Source organism: Hemiscyllium ocellatum, chromosome 8, assembly GCF_020745735.1.
Source record: "Hemiscyllium ocellatum isolate sHemOce1 chromosome 8, sHemOce1.pat.X.cur, whole genome shotgun sequence".
Taxonomy (NCBI): Eukaryota; Metazoa; Chordata; class Chondrichthyes; order Orectolobiformes; family Hemiscylliidae; genus Hemiscyllium; species Hemiscyllium ocellatum.
The window spans coordinates 110,369,353-110,393,726 of NC_083408.1; the positions used below are offsets into that span (position 1 = coordinate 110,369,353).

At 40.7% G+C, this 24,374-nt stretch overlaps 1 protein-coding gene across 1 annotated transcript; it reads left to right on the forward strand.

Moving 5' to 3' along the window:
• The first annotated feature begins 280 nt into the window (after positions 1 to 280).
• calm1a (calmodulin 1a) lies at positions 281 to 23,946 on the forward strand. Its single transcript, XM_060829462.1, has 6 exons — positions 281 to 416; positions 3,640 to 3,670; positions 5,796 to 5,939; positions 10,754 to 10,860; positions 11,873 to 12,008; positions 23,103 to 23,946. Exons 1-6 carry the CDS (start codon positions 414 to 416, stop codon positions 23,129 to 23,131), a joined length of 450 nt encoding a protein of 149 aa, XP_060685445.1. The 5' UTR covers positions 281 to 413; the 3' UTR covers positions 23,132 to 23,946.
• Positions 23,947 to 24,374: the final 428 nt, after the last annotated feature.

Genomic DNA, 24,374 nt, shown 5'->3' on the forward strand with positions numbered 1-24,374 from the left:
TCTCACACCTCCGTCCCTCCCGACCAAACCGTAACCATCCGCCTCGGCGATGTAGACCCGTGCGCAAAACGCGATCGGCAGCGCGAACGGAAAAATACTGGAAGTCCAGATTGGGACGCAAGGAGGAAGGTGGAAGAGGATTAAAGTGGGGGTGGGGGGAAAGGAAACCACTTGACACTCCCTCCCTCCGCCACGGACCTCAGCACACCTTCCCCTCCCCCTTACGTCAACCGTCTTTCCGCGGCTGCCGGCGGAGGGATACACGGTATATATGTAGAGGGGAGTAGAGGAAGAGCGCGGTAATCGGCGCCAGTGGGACCGCGGTCACCGGAGGAGCTGCAGTCGCTGGTGTTAGTGGTCAGCACACCTTACCCTCCTTTTTTTAACCAACACAAAAAAAAGCAGCATTCGATATGGTGCGTATGTTCAGCAGGAACCGTTAACTCTCCTGTCTTTTAAAAAAAAATTTTTATTTGGAAGAGAGCGGGCTGTTTTACGCGCGTGTGTGAGAGTGAACGGTGGCGGGGGGGGAGCCATCAAAATGGCGGCGGTTGTCATGCGGCGGCTCCTCACGCCGGGGTTCTTGTTAATTTTGAGGTGCCCGAGGGTGGGGGAGAGAGAAGCTGGTTCGTGTATCTGGGATGGCGGCGGGTGACGGTTTTGGGGTTGGTTGGTTGATTGATTTGTGGGTTGACCGGGTGTATCCGCGGCGACTGAGGGGCGGGAGGGCGAGCCTGTGGGGTCCGCGTACCCCCCCCCCCCCTTATATCCCTATCCCCTCTCATACCCCTATCCCCATGCTCTGTCTCTCCCACCCCTCCCTCCATGAGCCGGCCTCTGTCGGCTGGCGGGCGGGGGAGCTGCTGCACTGTGTGCTCGATGCGCTGCTAACAGGCGGCGGGAGGGACTGATCACACCTGCATTTCCGTTTAAATGTTCGCATCTCGCTTTCCGAGTGCCAGCCCGGGGTGTCATTAGCTGCGCCCGGTTTGCAATCTGTTCTCATCTCCTGTGCCACGATTGATCCAATATCAATTTGAGGCCCCCCCTCTTCCTCAAACGGATTCGCTTTCCAGGGTTGTTGTTGTTTTTCCCACTTCAGGGGCCCATCTGGTCAAACAGGTTGCTAATTCATGTTTTGGCGTAGGAATTCCTTTCAAATCGGGCGGAATCTGCCTCGTCAACTGAGCAGAATAAACTTTTAAATCCCTTAACGCGGCACGGAGTTGCCTTTATTGCAAGTGCATTACGTAATTGCAGGTTTTTCCTGCTTCGAGCGGTGAATCATTGTTTTTTCCATCCAGAATGTAGTATACCTCGTCTCCAGCTTGTATTTGTGTTGCTCTGTCATGTATAAATGACACCTGCACCAGCATGTAAATCACTAATGTAAAACAGCTTTACGAGAAGCCTCCTGGCAATAAATTTGTTTTTGACCTAGCTATAGCTTGTATTGGTTGTCCTCTGACTTTGCCTGTCAAAATTGGATGCTGCAACCATGACTAAACATTGCAATTTTGCTGTTGTACTTGAGCTGAACTGAAATGGCTAAATCATAGCTTTAAACTAACTTACCTGAATGTGTAACCTTCTGGATGTGAAGTCAAGAATTCGTATTTGGCTTCAAATGGGTTTTGTCAATTGCTTCAGTACTATTATCAACCTTTTTTCTTAATGTGCTCAAAGGTTGCAGGGTTTTGAAGTGAAACTTCATATGCCCTTAAAATGTCGACGTTTTGAAGATACCAGTTATCCAATTAATCTAGATAATTGGATCACTCCAGGTGTTAAGATGGGAATTGAAACTTAAGGTCAGACCCAAAAATAAAATGCTCCTTCGACCTGGAAAGAGACTGACTGTAATCAGTTTTTGTGAAGGGTATAGATACATTAAAGTTTGAATTCTGCACAGTGCACATATCCTCTGGATGGTTGCCAATGCTTGTACTCCATGATGCACCTGAGGTTTTCCACCTTTGTCCCCAGCCAGTTAAAACACCCTTTGAGCTGAGTTGAGCTTCAAAACTTAGTGTTCACTATTTTGAATCCTCATCATTAGGACATTGTGCAGAATAGGGAATATTACTGCCCCCTCCTGGAGATTAGTGACTACTACATTTTCCTTCATTGTATTTGAAATTCCCTTATGACTGAATCAGTGTTTTGCATCCCAATGATTTCTTCCCAAACCTGATTCCACTAACATTTTAATTTCACTACTTTCACCTCTGCTAGAAAACAAGCTGGAAACTGGAACTAAAAGCTTGCTTTTTGAATTTGATGCATAAAAACTAAGTGTTTGCCTGTGCAGATGAGCAAATCAAACCTTTTGCTGATAAGTGAAACTGCTAAAACTGGAGGTTTGAACCCAGCTGAGCTGCTGTATTTACCAGTGTGAAAAATTGCTGAGGATGAAATGGGATGCATATGTTTTGAGCAAGCATTCAGTGATGGACCATCTTCACTTGAACCCTTCAGCTTGATAAATATCTAAGCTGATACTGGGCAGTTTGAAAAAGACACTTCTGCATTTTGAAGCTGTTTGGATTACCTGTCTGGTATTGAATGATTTTGATACTTTGTCATCGATAATGGCATTGCCCAATTGTTGTAACTTGGGAACTGATGGAATTCGGTGGAGATTCTACGTGCAAAAGCAGCAGTATGTGCATCTTTCATTTCGCTTTTCTCCACAACGTCTCTTGCTTTCACCAGACACTAAGATGGAAGACACTTATGGGTGTCTTTGGAACAGCCTTTACTCCCAGCAATAGATTATTTCTGATACAAGAAATGAAGAACATTCAGTGCAAAGCTCCACATTGATAAGTGAATGTCTGCAAAGCTCTGGATTAATTTTCCAAAGTGTGGAATATGCACTTGTGGCTTCTGTTATATCTAATTATTTAATCTTCTGAAAATATCAATAACTAATTGGTTTCAGCAAGCATAGTGAGGGTTGTATTATTCAGTCTGCCTGAATGCTTCAAACACAGATGAGACAACTGTCCTATGTGGGATGTTGTCAAACTACTTACTGTACATGGTATTCTGCGTATTTGTCTCTAATGGAATTGCCATAAATGCCTATTGTATCAATTTTTAGCAGCTTTGTTTGTGGTCTTGTTTATGACCAAATCCTGTTTTTAAGGACTAGAAAGCCAGTCTTCAAACTGGCCTGGAAACATACAAAGCATTGTTGGATGAAGTTGTCATTTGATTGTACCTTGTATTCTATCAGTGATTTGCCTCCCTTCCCATTTATGATTGGCTTCAAGTCCTTAATATTTGAGTGAAATACACCTGCCTTTTTAAAACTTGACAATGGAAATGGCATCAAAGCATACGGAAAAAAATTGCACATGGAGCTATGGGCAACATCTGGAGCAAAACCAGCTAATTTTGAGTCCAGTGACAGTGTTATTAGACTCTGACATTAACACAGTCTCCACTGATGTGGGCTGAAGTTTCTCCAGCAGTTATTGTTTATAGTGCAAAGCATTTCTCAGTAATTTTTGTCTCTGCCAAAAAGTGAAATACACACCTGCAAACTTCAGGTTATTGCTTTCTAAAGTTTGTCCTCAGATTCCTAATGTTTCAAAATGCAGTTATGTATAATGGCTTTTCTTGTCTTAACAGGCTGACCAACTAACTGAGGAGCAGATTGCTGGTAAGTCACTAAATATCCTTGTTAATTGAGGTTTCGTGTGAACTTTGAATTTGTACAAATGCTAGATGTGACCTTTGAAGGGCATTAAATTGAGAATTTTAACAACTTCACCACAGGAAAAAATCAGTATGAACTGGTAGCTTATTGAAGTCTTAGGTCTTACAGTTGTGTACACAAGCTTGTAGGTACTACAGTTGACCTGTCTTCATAGGCAGCTGCATCAAATCATTAGTTATGAAGTGAGCATCTTTAAGGTATACATTTGGATATGTAATAAACTCAGTCAAACTTACCAGGAATGGAAATTTGTGTAGGATAAACACCTAGATTTGTTTTGTAAAGTAGGTGCCTAGCAAATCAAGTTGCTGCACTCTATTAGGGTCCCCCGAGCTTTTTAATTTTTGTGCAGAAGGCTGGAAAAAGGTTGAGATTCCCAAAACATGAGACTGCACTCTTGATTGGTTAAGAAATGGGTCCATTGGATTGTTAACTGATGCTAGGAACTCTAAAGATTGACTGACTGCAATCTGCAGTCTTTATTGAGTGACTGAATATTGTGCATCAGTGTTCCTCATTGTAAGGAGGCACAAGGGGGGGTTTTTAGCACTGAATATTTATACCTTCCATCTGTTTTTGTTTCAAACAATTTAATGCTCAATCATAACCTAGGTTCCTCTGACAATCTGCTTTAGGGTTACAGGCAGTCAGAATGAGATCATTACCAAGGAAATGCAAAAAAATCTTGCTGTAGTGATTCCTATTTTCAACATTGAGCTGATTTTGAGTAGTTTAAGTATAGAACTGTTAAATGGCATGTGCACTTAATTTTGCCTTGATTGTTTATTTGGATGGAAACTACATAATGCTTAATCTGACATCAAAAACAGTGAGCATTGCTCTGTTTCAAATCTAGTGTAGGCCTGGTTAGCTGCAAGTACTTTAAGCTGAGTATTGATTATCAGCAGATTGAATGCAAAATGTGATTATTTCAGATAGTAGTAAGTGTCCCACTTTCTAAACAGATCATCACTTGGTGGCATAATTCAAGCATTATCTGCTTGCCTTTTCCTGTCTTAGTGAAGTTCACTTAGTTTACTGCAATTTAATGTACTATGGAATGAGTGTTAAGATGGAGTTGCTTCAGGCAAACATTGTTAAAGAAAATAGTTTGACCTATCGCCTATCCAAGTTGATATTCTGCCATGTCCAGTTTATTTGGTTCCTGGATGGATCATTAACTTGTATCGATTGCTATTGCCAGAAAAGTGAATTATATAAATGGTAGTGTCCAGCTCAAGAAGCAAATGCAAAATTTGAGTTTTTCTGCCATGGTATACAGTTTGTAATAGATTACTGTACTGTAAAAGCTGACTTTTGAATGCAGTTACATAATGTGAATTTCCTACTAATCAATTTTATTTAAACCATCTTTAACAAAACTGTTGATACTTCAGTAAGTGGAGCATTGAAGAGTTATCAATCCTGTGGTCCAAACATGTCCTTTGTATTGAAAGTTATTTCTGACCAGTCAGTTTTTGATCTTGAAACTCCAGACTTTAAACCCAAAAATAATTCTATAACATGAAAGGTTGATCTTAGCTACTTCAAATACAGGGAGCTCTCTTTACAAAGCTTAGTGCAGTTACCATAAATCCTTGGAATCCCTGTGCCTAAACTAACTCTTATCAGTAACCACCATTGACTGATTGGTGTCTTCAAGTTGCTAAGAAACAGTATTACATCAGTTACTACATGTGGAGGTGTTATAGTTGCAAGCCTGAACATGCTGATATTGGCTGACCGTGTGCTCCCGATTGATTAGCGTATTGTCAAACTTTGAGCCAGGCAGTGGAGTGAAGCACTCGGTTTAAATATTGAAGCATTAGTGGGATGTGCTAGGATATTAGCTATTGCAATCTGAGTTTCTATCCGGTCATAGAAAATGTTAGGGGTTATGGACTTTATAAAACAATATCCTAATCTTGCATGTTTTAAACTAACTGATTCATGCATCTGACCAGCAACTTGGATCACATCTAAATTGGTCTATCCTGCAGAATCCTTCCTGGTTTTAATTCTGCAGTTGCTGCTTTAATGTGAAACTATCATCTTTGACTTTTTGCAGAGTTCAAAGAGGCATTTTCCCTCTTTGATAAAGATGGTGATGGCACCATAACAACGAAAGAGTTGGGCACTGTAATGCGATCTTTGGGTCAGAATCCTACTGAAGCAGAATTACAGGACATGATTAATGAAGTTGATGCAGATGGTAAGTTCAGCTTGTGCTGCCTTGCTGCTTTGAAAGCATATTAGAGACCATTGTCTCCCACTCCATCACTTTGTGCCAAAAGATGGGTTATTTCAAATGCCAGGATGAATTTGTTGTGTAAATACTTGAACTCTGTTTTAAGTATAATAGGTTTTTCCTAGTGAGCTCTTGAGTATGATATAGCTCCTTGAAGTTGTCTTGTACTAACAAGTATTATTGTCAAGTTTTTATCCAGGATTGGAATAACTGGCCATGTTAATCTTTCCTGTTGCAGAACTCCATTCTGACTGTAGTTGAGGGAATGCAGAATGACAGTATTCTAAAGATTATAGCATTGAGCATTTTCACTTGTGAATCAGTTATTGGTGATGAGCTTTTAATCACCTGTCATCTATAGCAGAGTACAACATTCTGACATTTTGACCATCCTCTTTCCATAGTAAACATTTCTTGCTGTATAATGTTTTCTCCAAGTCTTGAGCTACTAAATGCATGGTGTTCCAAACATCCAGGAATGGGTACCTGTAAGAAATCTACCAATTATTCCTGAATCTCTCATTGACTTGAGGGGATCCTGGCTGAAGTGGCAATGATTTGTAATTGAATGCTTTTTCTGTGGATTGGAAGGACAGGATGAAGTTGGTCTGTGCTCCAAATCCATGATCAAAATGGGATCAGGCTGGACTCTGGGGGCCCATCCCCTCTAAACAGCTAAACACTTCTGCAGAGGCTCCCATTCTAACCAGCCAGTTTGGTAAGCACTTGGATTTGAGGAGTGGGCAAGTCACAAGTCAACTACTGTCTGACTTAAGTAATGCTAATCTGTCAAGCAGAAACATCGACTGCATTTTGTGTTGAATTTACCTTTAAGACTGAGCTAGTTTCTGTTAGGCCTAAGTGCTACACTAGCTTTCTTGAATGGCTGAACTATTACAATAAATCATTAATTGCTTGTGACTTTAGCTATTGATTAAAGTTGTTGAGGAGCAACCTTTACAACTGAAATTCATGTTTAGTTTTAATCAACAGTATATAATTGACGTAATTGCCCACCCCAATTAAATTTTGATCTGTATATTCCGGTCAGATTGCTAATCTTGTTGCATTTGAATGTTACCAGTCATTGTATTGATCCCCTATACTTCATGCAGCATTGTGGTGCACAGGGCAAGTCATGGGCTGTTAAGAAATTGCTGAATTGTGATTGTACTATTGCATTAAAGTTATCAAGCATCAGGGAAAAGCAGTGTGCAGTCTGTATACACTATGTTGAATTTCATATTCCTTTCTTCTCACCTGACTTGGAAATTTTTCTCACCGGGCACGGTGCAGTGGTTAGCACTGCTGCCTCACATAGTCAGGGATCCAGGTTTGATTCCAGCTTCAGGTCTGTGTGGAGCTTGCATGTTCTCCCAGTGTCTGTCTGTGGGTTTCCACCAGGTGCTCAGGTTTCCTCCCACAGTAAGATGTGCAAGTCAAGTGAATTGACCATTCTAAATTGCCCATGGTGTTCTGTACATTAGTCAGAGGGAGGTGGGTCTGGTGGGTTGTTCTAGAGGGATGTGGATTTGTTGGGCTGAAGGACCTGTTTAGACACTAGGGAGTCTAACCTAATCTAATTACCCTCCTGTTACTGACCATAAATGCTCCCAACAGCAGAGTATTGACGAAGCTGCTTTGCAATAAAATGGATTTCAGTCTCTTCCAATTTTTTAAAGAAATTGGAAATGGTGATGGGTAGTGTAATTATTGCTGCACTGTTAATCCAGGTAATATGTTGGGCACTAGGTTTCAAATGGAACTTGAATTCAGTAACTATCTGGAATTTGGCTTCAGTCATCATTGGACTCCTTTGTTAACTGTTGGAAAAACCCATCTGGCTCACTAATGTCCCTTTACAAAAGGAAACTTATCCATAGCTGGTCTGGACTGTGACTCCAGACTCAGCAATTTGTGTATCCCACAGGGCAGTGGAGTCAATAAATGCAGGTCTAGCCAGTGATATCTTCCTGTGAATTCTGAAAAAATCCACTTAAATTGCCTGAATTCAGTTTGGACACATCTGGGAATAAGTTTTGATTCCATCTTCTGTCAGCTAGCTCAAATGCTATCGACTACTTTCACTGAACTCCTTGCTTCCCACAGACTCCATTTGACCTCCTGTCACATCTTACTCATTGTTTAACTGTGGATTTTCTTCTCATACTGATTTGTCTCTTGCTTTACACCTCCATGCACTAGCATCTCTCCTTACCAGCTTCTGTTCAGATGTCTTTTGTCATGGTCTGATTAACCAGCTTTTTTGCCTAACACCGATCAAGTCAGTTGATCGTCCTTTGTGGCATTGATACAGAAATGCAATACCTGCTCTTCCAAGATTTCCAAATTGAAAAGGCCACCTCTAGGCCAAAGGTGAACTTTACTGAATGTCTCCATTTTGTTCCTGCTAACCATGCAGCATCTTGGATGATCTAAATATTTTTCAGGATAAGGATCTTCCATTAAGATTAGGAACATCTTTGGAGAGAAGAGTTCTGTTTATCCAACGAATGAGTTGGAGTGATTTCTGATTCACAAGGGCAGATTTGTGGTGGGCAGCAGAAAAATGGAATTAAAGCCTTTGTCTGATCAGTCAATAATTTACTGGTTGACTGATCTGACTGACTTCAACTCCATTTACTAAATGACAGGGCAGCCTTGAAGCTGTAGCTACTTCTTAGCATATGGAGGCCAACTCTGGAACTCCAGCTTGCAGATTTAACATGATCTCCAGCTTCTACACTATCCAAGACTTTCTCTCCCTCTACCCTCCCTTTAAAATCTATTGTACATTTCTCTTACCACAGGTTCTGCCTGACCTGAATTCTCAATGTTTTGATTCAGTCTTTTTTTCTTGATTGAATGAAAGCAGTGCTAATGAAACTGATTAAGTTGAATCCCAGGCTAATTGACTGTAGGTTTTATAACACTCCAAATATTAAAATATTAAAAATTGTTCCTGCCTGAAATGTCTAACTTGGTTGTTGTCATGCTACCTTAACTATAATTGCATGCCCCGGTTCTAATAGTTGTATCAACATATCAGGAACTAAGTAAATCCTCCTGATCATTAAATGGCTTGAGTGTTGGATTACAATAGAACAAGAACTTGCACCTAAAATTGCTCTAACTAAACACAAGGCATTGTGAAACATAATGAATTCACCAGTTTAGTTTGGAGTCTGGTGCTTGAGTTCCGGGCCTTGGTTCCTGCCATGTTGGATTGCCACTAATTGGGTGGATGAAATGGTATGGTTTCTGTTGACAATATCCAATCTATTTTCATGTTGGCTTGTCCTGGTCTCTGAATCCAAAGCTTGCTAAAAGTCTTTGAGCTAATTATTTCTTGTCATTTTACTAAATTGACTGGATTGTAACCTCCTTGGGGTAATTAACACTATTTTGGGCAGTTAAAATGAAGCCTGTGCAGATTTAAAGATGAGACCTAGTAGTGTTTAGCCGATTTGATATGTTTACACCAAACTCCGCTTTTGTATTTGCCCACTTCCTGAGTTCCAGATTGTCAGTTTTTAAATGCAGTGAGCCAGCAGTTGGCTTGATTGAAATAGCAGTAGTGTATGGATTAAGCAAAATGTTTGCCCATGTTTTAGTGAACTGATGCCAGATGATATCCAATGGCCTCTTGTGTTGTAACTATTTCTCAAGGCTGATGAGATTCAATAAGACAGTGGGCAAATACAAAAATTCTTATACCTCTGGTGCCATTTCACATTTAATCTCCATACATTGCTAGTGGTGCTATACTGTTGCTTCAAAAAGTCACTAATGTAATCAGCAAAGAAAGTAAGGTATTATTGATATCTAAAAGCTACCTTAAGCAGAATCTAGGTACCAATATAATGTCTTATAATTCAAGAGCCCTCCTAATTCAGTTGTACCCCAGACCTGGCAAGGTGGTTAGCAAATCATGGGAAACTAGTTTGAGGCTTTTTAATGCCATGTATCTGGTTTATTTCTTGTTGAACAGGTTTGATGTTTACAATCTAGGTAGAAACAGGAGAAAAGTTGTCTTCTGTGCTGCAAGACTAACAAAACGTTGGAAAGATAGACAATTAGAGCACTGCTGTTGTATAATGTTAATTACAATGGAAAAAAGTGCTGTAAGGTATTGAAATGGGAACAATGAAAGCTATTATAGAGCATAATTAACTATATACTGTCGTTTCTGATTAACTTGGTGGCTCTTAGCCTGATTAACTGGATAATTCAGTCTGATCTATTTATGGTTTAATAAGATTGGAACATGGTTTTAATTAGGCCAAACTATATGGGGTTGCATCCGATTTAGAAAATTGAGTTGTTCTTGAGCAGCTTTTAATTGTAGCTTTGACTAGTATTCTTAACTCCCTACAATTTACATCTCATTGTATAGTTGCATGTAAACATAGCTAAGTCCTTGGCTGCTTAAGTATACAAAACAAGATTACTAAGGCAGGCAATGTACTTTGCCACAATTGTCTTCACTCCTGGCTATGGAGTTCAGCATTGTTTTGCTTGTTGTCTACAAAGCTGTGCACCTGACTTTGACATTCTGCACACTTCACTGAAGGTTAGCTGATTTTGGCAAATGATGGCAAACAGCAGCTCAGTGCTTGTATTTGCTGTTAATGTCTCACTTGACATTGGGGCGTCCTCAAGTAGAGACTCAATTGTTTCATGATGTGCCTCTGGTCCTTTATGGTTCATGACTATTTATCACTCTTCAGATTAAGCTTTATTTTAAATGTTCCTTTTACTTCACCCCTATATTTCAGGTAATGGAACTATTGACTTTCCTGAATTCTTGACTATGATGGCCAGAAAAATGAAGGACACTGATAGTGAAGAGGAAATTCGTGAGGCATTCCGTGTATTTGACAAGGTGAGCGCTTCATATGCTAACTACCATCAATTAGGACTTTGTAGCCAGAGGCAGGGGTGATTGAGCTCAGTACCAATCATATTTCAATTATAGATAATTAGTGCTAACAAGCTGTAACCTCTAAGAAATGGACCTTCTCTAACAAGGTGGAATTCAATGCACAGCATGATGTCAAACCTTGCCTTGTTCAGTTGCATCAAGCATTCACTTTCTATTACTTTGTCTAATTGATTTCACTTGGATCTAATCCAGCATCTAGTTCCCAGATGTGCTTGTTGAAAGTGGAAGCTGAAGCATGTTTCAAACAATCAAATTGCTTTTCTTTAGAGAAGGCTTAAATTTAAATTTCTTTTTTGCTGTTTAACTCAAGCGTGTGACTGTTGTCCTTGCTTGATTTGGTCCCAGACTCTTGGCAACTCTATTGCATTTGAAGGAAACAATGGAGGCATTTTACCAACAGTGTTCCCTTTGTTTTTTGTGCTGCTGTGGACCTCAAATGTCTCTGCAGTAGCAGCAACAGAAGCAGTGGTGTGCTGAGCAGCAATGCAGCTTAAAGGGAATGTTGCTGAATAGTCAGTTTCTGCTGAACCTACACTGAATCTCCTGCCTTTAGTGCTGGACAAGATGCTTGTGGTTTGAGCTGATGAATATTTCTGGTGTAGTGATACTTTATGAACTGAGGTGGAATTTCCTTGCGCCTTTTTTCTTTGGTGATCACTTGTGAATTGTATTGTTGTAAAGCAATTCCAGAATGACTTGGGTCTCTGGGCAAGATTAGCATTTAAAAGCACCCCCTGGCTGAGTTTAAATGATCACTTTCTAATGGAGTAGCTAATAACAAATGCAGGCTGAGGTGCTTATTTAGCATTAGCATGTGTTGCCCACTTTCTCAAAATTATTTAGCTCAGTGGGCTGAATATGGATAGCTGGTTTGTGATGCTGAGTGATTCCAAAGGACTCATCTGTTAGCATACATACTGCAAATCACTAATTTCATTTTGATTTTTCTCAGGATGGTAATGGTTACATCAGTGCAGCAGAGCTCCGTCATGTTATGACAAACCTAGGTGAGAAATTGACAGATGAAGAAGTAGATGAAATGATTAGAGAAGCAGATATTGATGGTGATGGCCAAGTCAATTATGAAGGTATACTTTTACTTTTTATCTGGTATCAATTGGTAATAGAACATCTCTTGAACAAATAGGATTAGAGATCTAAATTGATAGTTAATGTGTTCTGATTACTGTGGCACTGCATGCTATAAAACAATGCTTCATATGATTCAATAAAGTTTGCATTTTGAAAGTGCAGATTTAAAATTGGATAAATTTCATTAACTTTCCTTCCTGTTCCTTGAGACAGCTTGCCTTGATTTGGGAATAATGTGCAAGTAATATGCTAAACAATGTATCCCTATCTATAGATGTAGCTCTTTTAACTTCCTACCAAGGCCCCTCCAATGTGCTAACTTGTGCTTCAGTCTTACAACATTCAAAAATGTAGTCAAGTACTGTAACTTATTTGAAGTTATCCAGTGTTCCTTATGTCCACATGTTGCATCAACAGGGGGGGTAGATAACTTCCTCTGCATCTTCCCCCCCCCCCCCCCCCCCCCCCAAATACTTGAGACCCATTGCTTCAGATGTAATCCTGTTCTGCTAAAATGGCTGAGATCACTGGCTTACTGGTAGAGTAACATTTAAGACTACATTCCTGTGAAGTACATGCAGACAAAAGGAAATAGTTGTAAACTTAAACCAGAATAAGAATCTTCACAGGACTGAACCTTTCTAATAATTCACTGAAGATCAAAGTTTCTCCTTTGGTCTAAGCTTTACTGTTACACTTGGCATTTTATACACTGGATGTGTATTTTGGTTCTCCCTCTGGAAGCTGGATGTGACACCATGGTGTGGTGGCATTATCACTGGACTGTAATCCAGAGGCCTGGGTTCAATTTCTACCACTACTATGAAACCACTGTCCATTGTTAATACAGCTGATTAACTAGTCCCTTTTTTAAGGGGAGGAAACCCACAGCAGACCCACAGTAATGTGGTTGATTCTTAACCATTGGAAGGTTTGAAAGCAGGTGGACCTCACTTTAAAATCTCCTTAGTTAAACAACTTAAGTAGCCCTGAACAGCCTTGTTTGGGGGCTTGTGCCAAAACTGGAGTTTCCCCTCAGACAAGATGACAAATTACTTGACCTTGATGTCAAATGTCTCAAATCACCCATCCCTGAAAATGTTCTGTCCCACTGACAGCAGACACAAGTGGTTACTCTTGCTTACGGTCAAAAGGGAGTTCTCTAGGAATTTTCAACATTTGCTTCTTGACCCTGTGAACACATTAGTATGGACAAAAACTCAATGCAGTGTACTGACTCCCTTTGGGTTGGTAAGTCTATTCCTTAGCAATCACTTCTGTTTGGAGGAAGCAGAAGGTGACATAAGCAGGATGCTGAGTGAAGATTTCAATGTCCACCACTTGAGTCAGTTGAAGCCTAAAGGACAGGGAACAATTGGACTTATTCTCTCTCTACCTGCTGCAGTGTAACTAGAAATAACTACTTGATCTCATTTCTCCCCAATCTGCCTCTGCTGACACTTCCACAGAGCTGTGGAAACAGTGTCATATTGATGATCTGTTATGGTGCTGTACTGCACTCAGTTCAAACAGGTTGAGCAGCTCCAGATTGGTATCCTTAATGTTATGTACCATCAGAATCTTATTCCAACATGATCTCCAACCTAATGGGCTGGCATATTCTGGTCCTACTTTATCATGATCATAGTTCAATGAATGCTGGAGAGCATGCTAGGAGCATCACCAGGCAGTACCTTTAAAAAAAAGTCTGAAACTGATAAATTGGTAGACTACCTGAAACAGCCGAAGCTGCAAGTGAGACAGCTAGATTCTGCTACAACCAATAGGTCTGATCTAAGCCCTGCAATGCTGCCACATCCAAGTGATTCACTAGAGATGGCAGCTCAAATATACCATCAACAGGGGAATCCCACACTGCAGTAGAAAGTGTAACACTGAAGCACTTGCTTTCCCTTTTGAGCCAGATGTGCTGAGCAGATAACCAATCTTTGTTTCTTTTAGAATTTCCTGACCATTAGTACCAGTGTTCAGCCAATTTGTTGAGTCTACATGCAATATCCAGAAATGTCTAGAGGCATTGGTTAAGTTATGGGCCCTGCAATATTCTAGTAAATGATCGGAAAGACTTGTTCCAGAACTTGCCATACTGAGACCAAGTGCACAACTGTGTATGCTGGAGAAACTCCTTCTGGCAGCACCTGTAGAAAGGAAGCAGGATTAACACCTTGGGTCCAGTGAACCTTTGGATTCTGAAGGAGGGTGTGACTGTTTCTCTCCATAAATGCTGTCAAGACTGGCTGAGTTTCTCCAGCTTTTTTCTTTACCATGTTTTTGAGCTAGCTATTTCAGTAGCTATTTAATCCTTCATTATTAAAATACTGAGTTGCCACCTTGATTAGAAGTCACACTGGATTAGCTGTTTTTAAATAGTGGCTATAGAGAGCAAGTCAGTGAACTCTCTAGCCATCTCTGCTTCCTGAAAGGAATAGTGTGGTGGAATACTCTCCATGTGCATCTAAGTGCAGCTTCAGCACTTGAGCTTGACAGCATCTGAGATGAGTCAGCCTGCTTGATTTTGGAAATATGACTTCCTTCAGTGTCAGTCAAAATGCTTGAATGTATGCCCAAAAGCATTGCTGCTAACTATAGCAAATGTACTGAAGCAGCTCCCTACCTTGAACAACTAGGGACCAGAAAATGCGAGCCTGTCAGTGACACCCATGTGTCTCACTTAAATGTGGAAAATTGGCTAAGTGTCCTGTACAAAGCTTAAATCCGAGGTAGCTATTGCTCCACTAGTCTATCCATTAATGAAGTGGAGGAAGTTGTCAACAGTGCTATTAGGTAGCTGCTGTTTAGTGACTTACTGGCACTGGTTGGGTTTTGCTAGAGCTAATGTTTTTGTTGTGATGGCCTTGGTTCACATATCAACCAAAGAGCTGAATTTGAGGTTGATAGATTCTCGCTGAGTTTCTCCATCTAATGCAACATCCTTGTGAGCCTCTGCTGTACTCCCTCTAAAGCTACTCATTATACCTGTAGTGAGGTTTCCAGAGCTGTGCACAGTACTCTGGGGCCTGATCGGTGCTTTGTAGAACACCAACATTACCTCGCTCTTTCATCCTCAACTGATGAAAGTGTCCCACATGCTTAACTATCCTGGTACCATCACAGGATTTAAAGGCATCAGGATGAGAATATGAATAGGAAGGGTTAGAGGGATGTGGGCCAAATGTTAGTAAATGGAGCTAAGTTTAGGATGTCATAGATGAGTTGGACTGTCTATTTCTGTGCTATATGTTGGATTCAAGGGATCTGAATTACCCAAAGATTCTCTAAGCAATCCAATGTTCTGACATTTTTAAAATGTTTTCCTTGTTTCTTCCAAAGTGCATCACCTTGTACTTATCAGGGTTAAATGCCATATGTCCATCTGACCAGCTCCTGTATATTTTCCTGTAACCTATGACCATCACTGTTAACAACTACTAATCTTAGTGTTATCTGCAAATTTGCTAAACATTCCAACCCACACTTTATCCCTTATGTATATAAACAATAAGGGTTCTGGTACTGATCCTAGACACTGTCCTTCAGTCACTTAAATAGCTTTCTGCCACTGCCCTATTTTAAGTTAGTTTCTGATCCATCTCATTAAGTTGCCCACAGTTCTGTGCTTTAACTTTCTCAGTCCCATATGGACCTTGTCAAAAGCTTAAATCTGTGACCTACATCAATTCAACTTGATTCATCCATACACTATTTTTCAAAAAAACTAACAAATTTGGGCATGACCCCCTGATTAATCCATGCCTTTCCAAATGTGTAATTCACTCATTCAGAACTTTCTCCAGTAGTTTGCTTAAGAGTTTCACCACTTCATCTCTACCACCCCTTATTACAAAGTGGAGCCATATTACTTGTCCTCCAGTTCTGACATTCCAGAGCAAGCTTGAACTATAATCTTGTGGTCTCTATTGCCTAAATGCACCCCCCCACTGCTGCTGCCACATCACCTGTCTGGCTTCTTTCCCCAAAACCAGGGTCAGCACTGCTGCCCCTTGTTGAGCTTACTATGTTCTGGGGGAAAAAAACTCTCCTTCCTCTTCTGTCCCCCCTCAACCATAACACTGCCCCAATTTGTTGGGAAAATTGGAATCTTAGTTTTAATATCCCCTCTCTTACCTCTGAAATGTCTCCATTTTCTGCTGACTCTTTGGAGCTTGTAATACATTCATGAGCTGAAAGGTTCACTTTCCAGGCATTTCATAACCTTACTAGGTAACTTTTCAGTGGTTCTCATGTGAAGCAATGCTGAAAATTCCTGCTTTTGTGTTTGGGTTTCTTTGGGTTGGTTACTTTATTTCCAGTGAAGTCACTACCTGATCCTTTTCTAAGGAGAGGGGTTGGTTGATCGAGTCCAGTTTGATTTTGTTTGAGTTTCAGTTGGAATACCATGCTTCAGATTTCTCATGCATGTCTTTGGCTTGTCCTAATATGGATATGTTGTCCCAGTTGAAGTGGTGTCCTCCCTCATCCAAATGAGGATACTGGTAAGAGGGTCATGTCGTTTTGTGGCTAGTTGTTCATGTATCCTGGTGGCTAGTTTTCTGCCTGTTTGTCTAATGTAGTGTTTCAGTCCTTGCATGGTATTTTGTATTTGACTGAAAAGTGTTGCTAGAAAAGCACAGCAGGTCAGACAGCACCAAAGCAGGAGAATTGACGTTTCGGGCATAAGCCCTTGTAAATGACATTAGTTTTGCTTGTCTGTATAAGGTCTTTCAAGTTCATTAGTTGCTGTTTTAGTGTGGTGGGTTTGTGGGCTACCATGATGCCATGGAGTCTGCATAGTCTGGCAGTCATTTCAGATGTCTTTTTGATATGGGGAGAGTGGCTAGGATTTCTGGATGCATTTTGTCTGCTTGTTTGGGTTTGTTGCTGAGAAATCAGTGGACTATATTCATTGGGCACCCATTCTTTTTGAATACTGTATAGGTGATTTTCCTCTGTGCTGCAGTGATGGCTTGTTTCAACAGTGTTCTGATGCAGCTTCATTTGTGGGTGTTGAGATTTGTTTCTGTAGTTCAATATTTGGTCTTTTTCTGGTAGATGCTAATTTGAAGATCCCCATTGGCTGTTTGCTCTACTGTTCCATCTAGGAATGGCAGTTTGTTGTTCTCCCTCTTTCCCCCCCCCCCCCCCCCCCCCTGTGAATTTTATGCCAGTACAGGCAATATTGATGGCCTTTAAGGTTCCCCTAACTTTTTTCAATTTAGTGATGACAAAGGTGTCATCCATGTAGCAGACCAAGAGTTTGTGTGGCAGAGCTATTTGCTCAAGTCTCTGCATTACTGTCTAAGAACCCAGATATTGGAGACCCTGTGGGTGTTCCAGTGGTTTGTCTAGGGTTTTGTTGAAGGTGAAGTGGGTGGTAGGTCCACTATCTTGATGCAATTCTCCTTGCTGATTTTTTAAATTAGTGGTATTTGGTGTATGTCTTGGGTCTTCTAATAGTGTAGTCAGTGTTTCCTGGCCAGGTTTATGCTGATTGAAGTAAACAGGGCTGTTACATCAAAGGAGGCCATTATTTCATTCTCTTGTCTTTGGTCTTCAGGAATTCTTGGGGGCACTGGATGGAGTGGGGTGAGCCTTCTAAAGTGTTTTAGCCTTTGGTAGAGCTCCTTGGCCAATCTAACCAGGTAGCAAGACTATGGGTCTGAGGGGGACTCCTGGTTTGAGAATTTCGGGTAGTCTGTTGTGGTGTTGGAACTTTATCAACAAACAGACTCCATCTACCACCCCCTGAGAAGAAACAGGAAATGACATCACCAACCCAAAGAAACTCATAGAAAGCAGGAATATTCAGCACTGCTTTGCATGAGGTCCACTGAAGACCTTACCTAGTAAGGTAAAGAAACTTCTGGAAACGAACCTTTCAGCTCAGCAAGCAAACCTACACCCAAAAACCTCAACCTGAGCTCAATCTTAAAATTCATTCATGAGCTGCCCCCCACCCCCACAACATTCATAACCTTGATTGACATAGCCTTGTTTGAGGGTGCTTCCAAGATCTCTCCTTATTGCAGCAATTGACTCCTTAACACCACTTTTTATACCCTGACATGACTAGAATTCCTCACCTTGGAATATTGAGTTGCCAATCCAGCCCTTCACTCATGTTTCTGACAACAATATCATACTTCATGTGTCCATTCAAGTAATTAATTCATCAGTCTTCCCATTACTACTCCTAGTATTAAAGATCATCCAGCCTTGCTTTAGTCTCAGACTTCCTGTGCTGCAGCATGATCTGTTTCATTGATTTGTCACCTCTGCCTGCCAGACAAGTTTGCACTCCTGCCAATGGCACTAGTAAACCTACCTGCATGGATGTTGGTTCCAGTGTGATTCTGGTGCACAGTCACATTTGTATATGTCCCACCTTCCCCAAAAACAGTAAGTAATTGAAAACCCTCCCTCTTTTGACCCACGTGTTCACTCTTTTCCTGTTTTCTAAACTCAGCATCTGGTACTTGGAGTAATCCTGAGATTACAACCACTTGAGGTCCTGCTTTTAATCTAACGTCTAGTTTACGGAATTCTTTATGTAAGACCTCATTCCAAACTTTGCCTATATTACTGGTACCAATGTGTGCAAGACCTCTAACTCATCACCCTCTCGATTCCTGACCCAGGCACCACATCCTGAAGTCAGGCATTTCTGTAGTCAGTTTATCTGCTCCCCAACTAAAGAATCACCTGACTTCTCCTTTCTTCCCCTGCCTTCTACAGTCAGGCTCTTTGATACTGGAGCTTGGATCTGATTGTGTTCCTGAGATACCAGCACTCACATCAGCTTCCAAAATGGAATGCTGGTTAATGAGTAGATCCCAGTGACTCTTGCACCATCTGTTCTTTTTGGACTGTCAGTCCCCCATTCTATCTCTTCCTCTGATCCCTTGAACTGCCATGTGACCACCTTTCTAAATGTGCTATCCACTTAACACTCAGCCTTGTGGATGCACCAGTGTTTCCAACCACTGCTCAGGCTTTCGGATTGGGTGCTCCAGCTTGTGCAGATTGGGCACTTGCACATGGTCATCTTGGATACTGGCAATGTCTGAGGCTCTACACATGACAAGCTACACATGCTGCTTATCTGGCCTTTCTTGAAATGTCAAGCCTACAATTGATGCCTTAGACTGGAATTTCATCTCATTTGTTAGACTTCTACTCTAGACCAACCTTAGCTGTAAGGTCCTGATGTGCTCTCCCTCATAGATAAGGGTGACCAGTCTGCACTAATCCAGAGCACATTCCTTTTTGAAGTTGTTACTGTAAGCCACACTAGATTCTTGTACTGTTCCTGTAGCTTTCTAGTTACTGTGTCCCTCCCATCTCTCTGCTACTAGGTGCTCTCTAAAACCTAGACCAGAATCTACATGGTTCTAAATTTATGGGCTTACCAGTATCCATGATGCAGTGTTTGTCAACTGCTGCTCCAAGCAAAGTACTGTTAGCAGGTGAGAATGACTGCCCTGACATAGACTGCTTCAGTGGAATTGGAGTCCAAGCAAAGCTGAAGTTAAATGATTGAGGAAAACACACTCTCATGCTCTTCACAAAAGATTGTTTCAGTCATCTGTCAGAAGGTCAGTGGTCACGCAGCATCTGTGAAGAGAAAGCAAGCTAACATTGAGTCTAGAATTTTAGAGCTGACGTGAAATAGACTTTTAGCATGGAAGAGCTATCTAAACTTGATAGTTTGCTTTCTTTCTGTAGATGCATGACCCACTAATTTTAGTTCAGATTCCAGCATCCATGGTAATTTGCTCCTACATCTTTAAATTTTTATCCTCCCCATTAAACCTGTGCCCTCTGTTTGGGCTCCCCATACCTGCTGAAGACCTTGCATGACCAAATAATCCTCTACTAAGGTCACCCCCTCTTTTTTTTTTTTCTCCCACCCTTACCCCATCTCTTCCCCTCCTCCTTCTCCCCCCCCCCCCCCCCCATTAATTTTTTTCCATTTAGTCACATGCCTCCCACAGCTGGTGGAATAGAATTGCAAACTAACTCCAAATGTGGCCTTAATCATGCTTATGCAGATGTAACAGTGCACCCGAACTCTTATACTTGGTGTTCTGATCAAGGTGTGTGCCAAGTACCTTTGCTGTCACTCGGTGAACTATGTACTACATCCAGATTCTTACCACTATGAAGTACTACCCTAGTTGTCTTATCAAAACTGTGTTTATCTGCGTTAACTCCTACCTGCCACTCAGCAAATCCTGTTGTACTGTTAGATAATTAGTACTGTCCACTATGCCACCAAACTTGCCAGTCATGCCTCCTATTTCTCATACAAATTTTTTATATAAAGGGTCATCCTTGGATCTAGTGCTGATCCTTGTAGCATGCTGCTAGTCAGTCTGAACAACCACCCTTTATCTCCTCCTGTCAAGCCAATTTTGTATCCGATTGGCTAGCTGTCTGTGGATACCATGTGATCTGATCAGTCTACCATGCAAAACCCTATCTAAGGCCTTGAAGTCTACATCGACCACCTACTGCTCTGCCTTAAGTTTACTTTCTTGGATTTTAAATTTCTATTCACTTGTATCTTTCTTATTCTTCCTTTTCATTTCAAAAATTAACTCTTGAATCATTCTGAAATTATTTCTCATCTTGTGCTCTGTTGAATCTTGACACTCAACTGTAAGAAAACACAATGCATGTTTCAGTTGTCCATTGATAAGTCTACTGCCAATGGGTGAAATCACCTAGAACCTGATGAATGAACGTAAGGCTTCAGTTTGGTTTGTCTTTCATGACCCACTGTTTTAATGTCTTTGCACTTCAAAAGTACTTGTCCAATCACTGCTATGTTAGGCATGTGCAAGTGAAGCTGCACAGTGCCAAATAGCTATTCTATTGTTTTTGAGGATCAACTGTGCAGGTATTGCTTTTCTTAAAAAAAAGGTGCTGTTAAAACAGAACGCTGCAGCACAGTACAGGTCCTTTTGACCCTCTGGTTTCACAGGTTGGTGCAACATAATCTGAAGACCATCTAACCTACTCACTTCCATTTTCATCCTTATGTCTATCCAATGACCATTTAAATGCCATTAAAAGTTGGTGAGTCTATAGTGGTGCAGGCAGGGTGCTCCATCCCTTTCTACTGAAATAAACTATCTGACATCTATATCTATTGCCCCTCAGTTTAAAGCTATGTTCCCTTGTGCTAGCCATAACTATTCAAGGAAAATTTCTCTGTCAACCCTAACTAACCCTCTATCTTATGTCTCCATTAAGTCACCTCTCCACCTTTAACCAAAACAGCCCCTCATCTTAATAAATTTCTTCTGAATCCATTCCAAAGCTTCTACATCCTTTCTTTCTACAATATGGTGACCAGAACTCTGCACTAGTTTTGTATAGCTGCACTATGACCTCTGCACCAAAACTCAATCCCTCTATTAATGAAAGCAAACACACCGTATGCCTCAACAGCCCTAACCACCTGTGGCAACTTTCAGGGATCTATGTACATGGCCACCTGAGATCCCTCTGCTCCTCTACACTACCAAGAATCTTACTAGCCCAGTACTATGCATTCCTGTTGCTCCTTCCAAAGCAAATCACCTCCCCTTTCTGCATTAAATTCTATTTGCCAGCTCGAGCTTCTGTCCCTCTGTAACCTGCAATATCCATTGGCACTATTCACACCTATACCAACCTTAGTATCATCTGCAGATGATACTAACGCATCTTTCTATGTCCCCCTTCCAGGTCCTTTATAAAAATGTCAAACAGCAGTGGCCCCAAAATAGATCCTTGTAGTACCCCATTAGGAACTGAACTCTAGGATGAATACATCCCATTGACCACCAGTCATCTTTCAGCTAGCCAATTTCTGATCCAAACTGTAAATCACCCTCCATCATAGGCTATTGCACAAAATACCAGACATATCATGAGGAACCTCCTCAAACACTTTACTGAAATCATGTACACCAAGTGTTTACCCTTGTCTACTTGTTCTCAACTCAAGGTTTGTAAGGCATAAGATTGCTGAAATTCAGCAGTCAGTTCCGTTCTTGTGATTATGAGGAATGTGTAATAGCAGCACCATTTAAACTAATGGGACTGGAGTCGCTCTGACCAATATGCTTTAAAAGTTTGTGCATTCGAAAGGGTCCCCAATTTGATTGCATTATAGTGAGTTCATGCTAACTGGGTACACGTCAGCACAATGACCTGCATGGGACTGGAGGTTCAGAAGTTCATTCCATGAACATTAAGTGAATTGAATGTTTGATTCTGCTTATTGCTACATTTAACCTTCCTATCAATGTTTCATCACTATCACAGTAATGTTTGGCTAAGCATAAATGTTTAGATTTTTGACAACTAAAATATTGCAGTTGGCTCACTTTTTTAAAATTAGAATTCAAGTTAGATGCTTAAATTCAGTGTGACAACTAGAAACTTCCCCCTATGCTCCCTCACTTTTAACCAGCATCACTTGATTTCAAATCTGGCTCTGGAGATAAACTACTCCAAAGTAGGTGGTTTAATTCAGTTCATATGTAATGCTCGTTTGCAGTAGATCTCCACATATTGAGAGGTTGCCTCTGCTGATTTTGATTGTGAATTAAAATGAGACCCCAAAGGTGCTGCCATGGCTCCTTAGTCTTGTTCAGTCAGGCAAGATGGTTACCTTTGAACAATGAGGTCAATCTGAACTGATCTGATCTGTTGAATGGAGGGGTGACCTTCCAGACACTTTTTTTTTAAACCATGAGGGGCATGGATAGGGTCAGTAGACAAGGCCTTCCCTCAGGATAGGAGGAGGCCAAAGCTAGAAGGCACATGTTCATGGTGAGAGGGGAAAGATTTAAAAGGGACCTAAGGGGTAACTTTAATGCAAAGGGTAGTGCATACATATAATGTCAGAGGTGATGGAAGCTGGTACAATAACATTTAAAAGGCATCTGGATGTGTACATTAATAGGGAGGGTTTGGAGAGATGGCTGAATGCTGGCACATGAGCTGAGGACTCATTTGTGCTGTACATTTGATTCTAAAGTAAACTTCAATAAAAGTCTCAATTCTTTTGTCCACAGAATTCGTACAGATGATGACTGCAAAATGAAGAATTTTATCTTTCCCCTTCCTAGAAAAAGTTCAAATCTTTTACTTACCTCTTGCAAAATGTTCATTTATTCATTCTGTTTCTGTATAGCAAAAGTTACTGAATGTCAAAAAAAAACCTGTCCACAAACTCTGCATGTAAATGATCAGTGGTCCTGTCCCCAAAGATCTTCAAGCCATGCATCAGTAAAACTTGTACTACCTTAAAAACTAAGGCAATTGGACTCTATGAAGTTCCTTGCTGAAACACTGTTTGGGCTGGCCAGTTTTTCATGCATGCAGCTTGACAGTTGAGCACAGCCTGGCTCTGTTAATTCCACTTTATGTTCTTTGTGGGAATAGTTTAGTTTTTCCAGTTTATATATTGTACCAGGATTGTTCCTGAAAAGTTGGTTAAATTTTGAGTGCTGAGGCAAGAAAAAAAATAGGTTGTAATTATATGATGGTCCCTGGAGTGGAATTGTTTTCATACTTAATGTGTGCTCACAAAACAATTACCAGGATTGAAGATCTTGATTTAAACTAAAAGGATGGCATGTCTGTATAAAACTTGGTTAACATGTCTGATTGCACTATCGTGAAACGGATGTCAGGCAATTTACCGTTCACTGAATTTTTAAAGTTACCTATGATAAGGGAGTGTCTCAGACTCTCATGTTTAACTTCTGTTCTGTACCATAAACCTGGAGCCGTCAGAGTATATATCTACATAGGACTTCAGCACAATGACGACATGGCTGTTCAGCAAATTACAATTATGTCCATTCCAAGTTGTAAATGCTAGTCTTTTTTTCCAATAAAAGACCATTAACTTAAGTCTCTTGGGTGCCAAATTTATTTAATTCACTTTTTTCAGTTACATTCAACCTGTTACTAAAATTTTCTGGTTGGTTTTTCATATCAGCCAATGATCGCTGTGCTTCAGCTTATGTAAGACCATAACACAAGTGGATGTTTGCAAGAAATGTTTTTTTAAATGGGCCTGTTGAGTGGTTTCTTGTCACAGTAGGTGAATGCACTAAATTATCACAGATCACTTGGTGTCTATTTAATTGGGTATATATTGATTTATTTGCAGTTAACTTGCTTACTAAATTGTTTTTCATGTTAACTTGCTGCAATCTCTATAGTTTCATATCAAACAAATCTCCACTTTTTAAAGGTTCTCAAATCAGTATTCCTGCTGTACATAGAATTTAAATGTTCAACAGCTGAAGTAATTAGATCTTCAACTGCTTTTCTGC